Source organism: Pyrus communis, chromosome 12 (assembly GCF_963583255.1).
Source record: "Pyrus communis chromosome 12, drPyrComm1.1, whole genome shotgun sequence".
Taxonomy (NCBI): domain Eukaryota; kingdom Viridiplantae; phylum Streptophyta; class Magnoliopsida; order Rosales; family Rosaceae; genus Pyrus; species Pyrus communis.
In genome coordinates this window covers 1,807,086-1,815,131 of record NC_084814.1, presented here as the reverse complement: position 1 = coordinate 1,815,131, position 8,046 = coordinate 1,807,086, and the positions used below count along the sequence as shown (strand labels likewise).

Genomic DNA, 8,046 nt, shown 5'->3' with positions numbered 1-8,046 from the left:
CCCGTCACACTTCTTTATAGATTCGTTTTCTTTCTTGTCTGTGTCGTCAGTAAAAGACTAACAGCTTTGTCTCTGACCGCCAAGATCAATCGATATCTAGCTCTAGAGCTAGGGTTTTACTGTATGGAGTCCATACGGAAGCAAGCCACTAAGCTCAGGGAGCAAGTCGCAAAGCAACAGCAGGTTTGCTTTCTCCTTCCAGATTAAGTGCTTCTCCTTGTTTTTTATTAATGGTTGATTAGATTGAAGTTATTCCAAGTTTGGAATTTTTTGTGTTTATTCATACATACAAAGTTTTTCCAGTCTTTCTCTTACTTGGAGGTTTGTGTTTGCTTTACCGGTTATTTTTAGGAATTTTTTTTGGATTCTTGTGTATAATTTTGTTCAGAATTCATTACATACATACATATATATATATATGTATGTATACATATCTGCATATAATGACAATATCACCAATGTTAACGAAAAGTCCTAATCTTTTCGATTACATAAAGAAAACCCATTTTGTTCAGCAAACAAAAAAGTGCAAATCTTTTCGATAAGATACTCTACTTTTGTTTTGTGTAAATCATAATTGATATAAGTTGAACAAAAGATACAATCTTAATCTACAGGAAATTCAAATTGTTTCAATTGGTGCCCATCCATGTCCATAAAAGTTTTTTTGTTAAGAATTTGGAAATGTGTCACCTGATATATATTTGTAGGTGATCAATGGTATGGTACTTCCCTGTTACTGTGTAATGGGGAAAGATCAGATGTTGGGAGGATCCGTAGTTTGGAGATCAACCTTTGGCGTCAATTTTTCCATGGCTTGATAGACCATCCAGATTTCATAAATTGGTCATAGCAGGGTTTGTTCTTACGCCTTTTGTTTTGGGGAATTGGGATTTAAGATTTAGAAGAAATTTGAACAAAGAAAAGATAGAGGAATCATTTGCTCTGCTGGAGCTTTTAGAAAGTTTGTTTGTCTTTAGATTAATTCTTCAGTGAAACTCATCATGATGCTTAAGGACTCTGGGAGGGCCACGTTGTAGATTGATCCTTATGTTGCGTATATCATGCTGGATTCTGCTGTAGATTGATCCTTATGTTGTGTTATCATGCCTTCTCAAGTTCTAATATTAAAACACACTTTTCTTTTTAAAACAAGTTAGGATATATAGAAGTTCATTAGAATTTAGAACCTGAGTTCCTGCTGAGTTCAGGATTTTAGTTACCGTTGCTCTTTCAGTATGAAAAATGAATTTGTACTGTTTTCTCTTACTCCTTTGATGATTTAATGTAAGATGGACAAAGACAGTGATTGAATTCAATTCCAACTTCATTTACAATGTCCATTGAACCGTTCATAGTGTGTATCTTGCTGGTTTGTGTTAAAAATTAATCACAATTTAAACCCCCAGGAAAGTGATCTCAAGTTTACATAAAATAGGACTTATGAACTTATCACTAGAACCTACGGTTCCTGCTTAGTTCAGGAGGACTTTAGTTACCATTTCAGTAGTAAAAAATTATGTACTAGTTTCTTGGTACTTTGATGACTTAGTGGAAGACGAAAGAAGCCGTGATTGATTCAATTATATTGACAATGTAGAATTGTAAATAAATTCATTGTTTTAAACTTGCTGTTTTGAATACGTTGCAGGCTGTGTTGAAACGGTTGGGAAATTTAGGTAATGAAGCTGTTATGATTGATGAAGAGGAACTTATGTGCCACCAAAAACTTCAGGATTTGTATAATTCTACAAGGGCTACGAAGGTACATTTATCATGCCGTCATCAAGTTGGCTATCATTTAACTACTGGTTCATTCTATTAGACATCACTATTGAATTACTCTTACCAAATTCTAATTCTAACAATAAATTATGTTACCCAGCATTTTCAGCGGAGTGTTGTTCGGGGGGTTGAGGCTTTTATTTCTACCAGCTCAAAACAAATGGAAATAGGTGACTGCTCTCTCTAATTTGCTGCATTTGATTCCTTATACAAGTCTAGTAGATAAAATTTTATCTTGATAATTTAGTGAGAAAGTTAGCTGAAAATTGCTGCAAATATGGAGCTGAAAATCAAAGCGCTAGCACTCATCTAGCAAGGGGTTCTGAATACTTTGGTACTTCATATAATTCAATTGAAGATGAGAGAGAGGCTTTTCTTAAGGTCCTTTGTGAGCAGGTAATTTCTTCAATGTAATTTTTTTTCTTAAATGTTTATAAAGAGAAATCTTAAGATATGGCCATTGAAATCAACATTTTGAACCAAAAGCAACATGCACATGTAACTTGTGTGTGTATATGTGTGTTTTTGAAAACAATAAACCATTTTGTTGAGAAATATGATCTGTGACTTCTTTTAATGGGGTGAATTCAGTTAGCTATATAAGCAATGAGTTTGTTTTGCCGTTTGGGAGGCATTAAGCATATGGGATACAGGTCAGGATGTAGCACTGTCACATCTCACTAACCCACTTAACCTTAGTGAAGGTGGTAGTATCCCAAGGCCTTTTGCACAATGACAAGAGCCTTTGTTAATTGAATCATAAAAGAGCTTTTATAATGCTATACTTTACCAAAATCTATAATAAATTTTTGAGTTTTTTTTTCCGTTCTTTTTGGTTTATAATCATGTCACAGGATTAAAATTTGTAGGTTGCTGAACCTTTACGGGCACAAATAGCAGGGGCTCCTTTGGAGGATGCTCGTCACTTGACTCATCGTTATGATAAATTGCGACAGGAGGTGGAAGCCCAGGTATATCTTAATGTCAATTGGTGTATCTAATGGTTCAGGAACATGCATTCTCATAGGAAGTAAATATTTATCTTCTGATTAGGTGGCTGACGTATTGAGGCGTCGATTGAAATCCACTTCGGTATCTGCAGAGAGTTCTGTGAAGCTTCAAAATGCAGAAGTAAGATTGACAGAGCTTAAATCTTCTACAGTGGCACTTGGGAAAGAAGCAACTGCCGCAATGTTGTCGGTTGAGGATCAGCAGCAACAGATGACTTTTCATAAGCTTCGTACTATGGTATTGTTACTAATTGTTTGTGAGGACTGCACATGGCTATTCTATTATATCTTGGTTGCCATTGATGGATGTAAAGTTGATTGTTGTCTATATGAAAGGCTTATTAAAGTAGTTACTGTTCTGTTTGTTCCCTGAAGATTTTATGTGATCAATGCTCCTTCAGATTGATTAGTCTAATATGCATTGACTGAATTCGTGCTTCTTGTGCGAACCCCTATGGGAAGTTTGTTTTTCCCTGTTTAATCCATAAGTAATTAGTTCATGTCATTATAGATGTATAATTTTTAGTTTCCCTATAATAGAAGGGAAAAAACATCTTTACAACCATAAGAATCGATGCATAACTAGCTATGCTTCGTATTTTTGTGAAAACCTCATGAAAAATTGCAATATCCAGAACACAAAGAACAGGGACACCCAGGAAACAGCTGCAACTTATTTACCTAAAGGAAATACAAGTACATAATTGAGGATGTGCAAGCCATGATCTTCTCATATTTTAGGATGTCATGGATGCATGGAAGATTGAAGATACAAGTGTTATATGTGGAAATGTACATAAATAAGGATGTACAAGCCATGATCTTCTAGGGTATGCATAGGAGAATTACTTAAACCTAGTGCTTTATTGTAAAGAACCTTCCTTGTGTTTCCATATTGTATAGTTTAGCATTACATCACTCAGTCAAGAGTAGTGTTATACCACTATAGTAGGAAATGACACAAAAAGAGGAACAGTATCTTCATTAATTGCATTTCGTTGGTGCTGTCAATGTTTTGTTGATAATAGGTTCCTTCTTTTGTCTTTGGTCTTGTGTTGCTTTTGTTATTATAGTCTCGTTTATGAGCTTTATGTAATTGCAACTTAGGGCGACAAAGATGTACTTCTGTTTTCAGGCCAATAAAAGTTTGTTTGGTGTTAGAAACAACAATGTTCAATTAAAAGAATCTCTCTCTCTCTCCCTCTCAACATCATTGCATTACAGCAGAATCATTGCCCACTAGATATTAGTTATGCATTTTAGTTTTCTTTAACAAATTGGTTTGAAGCCATAGACACTCAAGACTTAAAATCTAAATTCCAAGTCCTAAACAGCGTGTTTTGGTAAAAATTGGTCACGCATTTGAACGGTTTTAATGGGTGTTTGAACAATGTTGGCATCTAGAGTGTAACGCGTCCAATTGTTCGCTTAATTAACCAAGGAATATATGCACGTATATTAAGTTTATATGTACATATCTCAACACAACACATGTTTGTATGATTTATATAGTCTACTTCTCAACATGATAACTTGAAGTCATCAATGAGTTGTCAAAATGATGGAAATTTTTGCCTGGGTTGTTATGCTCTCTTAGCCAGTTGTTTGGTGGGACGTCCAAACCTTAAAAATAGTCTGGGCCAATGGTAGAGAGTTTTAATCCATACTCATAGGATATATAAATATATACAGATTCCTAACATTGGATACTAATGTACAAATAAGGGCGGATAAATTCAGGATTTTCCTGAAGGCTTTTGGGAATGTGAAAGTTTGTTTAAATGATTATCCAGTGACAGGGCTGTGTAACTACTGGTTTAGCACATCTACTTCGTTGTATTATTTTATAAAATTTGAAGTTGTATACCTGTCTTATAGCAAAGGTCCTTCATGGCAGGCAGTGATGATTTCATCTATCTTTTCTGATCGTCTCAATGACTCTCGCTTGTCTATATCATCTGTTGGAAATGTGTACTTTGTTTATAATTGGTTAGTCTGTAGGATGGAGGGGTATACTGGTATTTTGGATGTACACCGGATTTAATTTCATACAAGCTGTCGGTGGGTCATCCAAACTGCATAAGGGAAGTCAATGTTTCACAAATTTTGGGATAGGCATATATCTTTAACGATCCCGAAAGGTTTAGCATATGTTGTAAGTTATGGGCAACCCTTCTTAGTTATCCTTTTGAGTGACTCATTATCAGTTTCTCTCATGATCGAAGGACGTAGTAACTGGTTAGAACTTATAAGTGTTTCCTGCAGTTTCTTGTGGAGGTGATGCTGCCTGTTTTTCCGTTTCATAGCAACCCTACATGATTGATTTTTTCTCATAGTATATTATGAGTGAAGCCACGTTCTTTGGTTTTTGGTAAATAAGTGAATCCACATTTGATTAGTCTTTCTTCTTTCACTTCAAATTCTTTTCAATAAACTTCTCATATGATCACTAGACCAGTTATTCCTTCCATCTATGTCGCAATACTTGCCTTTCTTCATTATCCAAACTTTCTATTGCCTATTCCATGTTTTGATCACCTAATTTTTTCAATCATATGACTTCCTTCTTTTTATGTACCATAGGACCTCACAAGAAGAAGAGGACTGGTGATGCATTTGAGTGGGATGCTTACTCTTTTCTTGGTGGTGACCTATGGGTGATATTGTTCTTAAACCCCAAGTTCCTTTAAACAAATGGTATTCTTGTTTAGCATCTGTTACTGCAGCCCCTTACAATTATTAAAATAAATGCATTAAGGTTTAGCAGATTGGATCATAAGTTGTTTTTTTCCTGTTTCCATCTAGTGTCGTGTTTTTGTGCATGATGAAATTAGTGCTACAAAAGAGATATGAAAATAGAGTCAACTTATATAGGCTAATAACCTTGTCGAATAAACAAACAGTAGTAATAATGAAATCCTAAAGCATTAAACCCTAAACCCTAATTTTATTCCCCTTGACTCCTCCCGAACCAAGAACTTTCATTTGGGGAATTTTGGTTTATAAATGTTTGATGCACTTGAGTAACCAATGAAAGTCGTGTTTGCATCTTAATGTCTTTTCATTTAATATTTCCTAGTTTTTACCACTTTTGCTATTTCAACCCCACAAAATTTTAAGTTTCGATCATTCTGTACTGCTGATGTTATGAAATATTATGAAATGTTGTATGTAGTTTCTCTACCATAGCATCATTTTATATGTAGAATTCTGAAGAACTGGTATATATATGATTCCTTGATATTGAGCACAACGGAAATAATAGTGGCTCATCTGTCAACAGAGGACCTTTGGGAAATGCTTGTAGGAGCGTTAAAAACGTTTGCGTATTGAAATGAATTTTTGATGTTGTTTGACTGAGATTGTTAGAGGTGCTTTATGAGTCATAGAAGCACGTTTTTCTGCTGTCATGAGAGGTGCTTCTCAAGAAGCACTTCCATGTTGCATTTCTAGGAAGCACTTAATAGAAATCTCAATCTGCTTCTATTGAAAGTGCTTACAACAAATGCGCATAGGAGTGTAAGAGCTTCTAATTGGAGTTTAAATGCTTTGCTTTAGCTGGAGAGGGTGAGTAGATTAAATGAGAAAAGGGCTCACCACTTCCAGGGTAAATAATAATTTTCAAAGCTCCAGGATCAGAAACTCTTGCTATTGTGTATCTAAATATATAACTGTAAAGTTATGGTGTCTGTAGTACTTGGTGGGTTTGTCATTACTGTAATAGTTTACCATACTAAATTTGGCTAGAAACTGGTAGCGTATTGTATTTTGCTTCTGAGTTTACATTTCTGCATTTGACTCTAATGAAAGTATGTTTTGCAGGTTGATGCGGAGAGATCATTTCATCAACATGCGCTTACTATTTTAGACAAGCTACATTCTGAGGTTTGCTCTACGTGCCTGGCTCTGTATATTTTTATCATTATGGATGGTTTCTTATCTTTTTTATATACATAAAAGTTTGTGAATACTGTATTATTTTAAATGTTCAGATGATTCTGGAGAACCCACCAAATGAATTCTCATCGCAATCAGTGAAAGTGCATCATGATACGATTTCAAATATATCTGAAGATCATGGACAACTTAACCAAGATGGCACTTTCTTCATTGCAAGAGTAAGGCCTTTGAAATCCTTGAAATTCTATTCCCAACAACCAAAAGAAACTGCTGCGCCCGTTCATTTATATCACAGTTTCTGAATTTATTTTTAGCTAGTTGGTTCCCATATTCTTCACTTCTGAAAACAACATGGATTCTAAAACTAGTGTTTTTATGGGAAGCAGCGAAAATGACGATATATGAGTTTTCATCTGTATAGAAAAGGCCGTTGACCGTTGTCATGTTGACTCCAATTACAAATTTACAATAGCCTTATATCTCACTGAAACCAATCTAAAATAGCCTGAAATTCGGAGCTTTTCTAGGTGTTAATCCTTTTTTGCATCATTTTCCAGGCTATTCACCCGTTTGAGGCTCAAGCGGATGGAGAGTTGAATCTGTCCGTTGATGATTATGTTGTAGTTCGTCAGGTAGGTGAACCACCCCGAATTTGATTTCTGCTATGGCTTCTGCATAAATGTAGACTTTGTATTTTTTCAGACAACCAAAGTGTACACTGCTGCTCTCTCTGAGTTATTATATTTTCAATAACAGTTAGGAAAGGAAGGAAATTTTGGATAACTAGGCGGGATCATTTTCCTAACGTTGTTTGAATGTTTAATAGGAGGAATGAATGAACTATTTTGTTCTCTTATAGTAAGGCCCTTGTATAAAACATTTCTTTTTTCGTTTGCATCTTACACATTCAAACAAAAGAAATTAAAGCGTAATCCTTCTCTGTTTTCATTTGGTGGCGATTTTAATTTTACTTCATATGAATGTTATAGATCGGCTCTAATGGATGGTCTGAAGGAGAAAGCAACGGCAAGGCCGGATGGTTTCCATCTGCATATATAGAGAGGCAGGAGAAAGCGCCATCCGACAAGTCAATGTAAGCAAAGTTCATTCACATGTTCCCCACACCTATATAAACTTGGTATAAACTGTATATACCAATTTTTCGTTCTGTATAATAGTTCGTCCGTTTGGACGGGATGCTCGACCATTTCATCTACACACGGTGTGAAGAAAAATATTATATTTGTAGTTCAAGTAATTTTTGTGTAATATTGCTCTAATTCTGGATGTATCATACTTTTGTCAATCAAGTTTGGCCTTAGATATGTTTGGTTTTTGTATGATCACTTCC

At 35.2% G+C, this 8,046-nt stretch overlaps 1 protein-coding gene across 1 annotated transcript; it reads left to right on the top strand.

Moving 5' to 3' along the window:
• LOC137711508 (SH3 domain-containing protein 1) lies at positions 1–8,020 on the top strand. The gene is made up of 10 exons (XM_068450747.1): positions 1–183; positions 1,652–1,765; positions 1,886–1,955; positions 2,033–2,181; positions 2,655–2,756; positions 2,839–3,033; positions 6,618–6,680; positions 6,788–6,913; positions 7,253–7,327; positions 7,685–8,020. The coding sequence occupies exons 1-10, from the start codon at positions 124–126 to the stop codon at positions 7,790–7,792; spliced, it is 1,062 nt and encodes a 353-aa protein (XP_068306848.1). The 5' UTR covers positions 1–123; the 3' UTR covers positions 7,793–8,020.
• Positions 8,021–8,046: the final 26 nt, after the last annotated feature.

Excerpts from the sequence above, each read along its gene's own strand:
- LOC137711508 (XM_068450747.1), top strand. The coding sequence starts at position 124 with ATGGAGTCCATACGGAAGCAAGCCACTAAGCTCAGGGAGCAAGTCGCA. Across the intron at positions 1,766-1,885 it reads ATTCTACAAGGGCTACGAAG|CATTTTCAGCGGAGTGTTGT; the intron begins GTACATTTATCA and ends TATGTTACCCAG. Across the intron at positions 6,914-7,252 it reads GCACTTTCTTCATTGCAAGA|GCTATTCACCCGTTTGAGGC; the intron begins GTAAGGCCTTTG and ends ATCATTTTCCAG.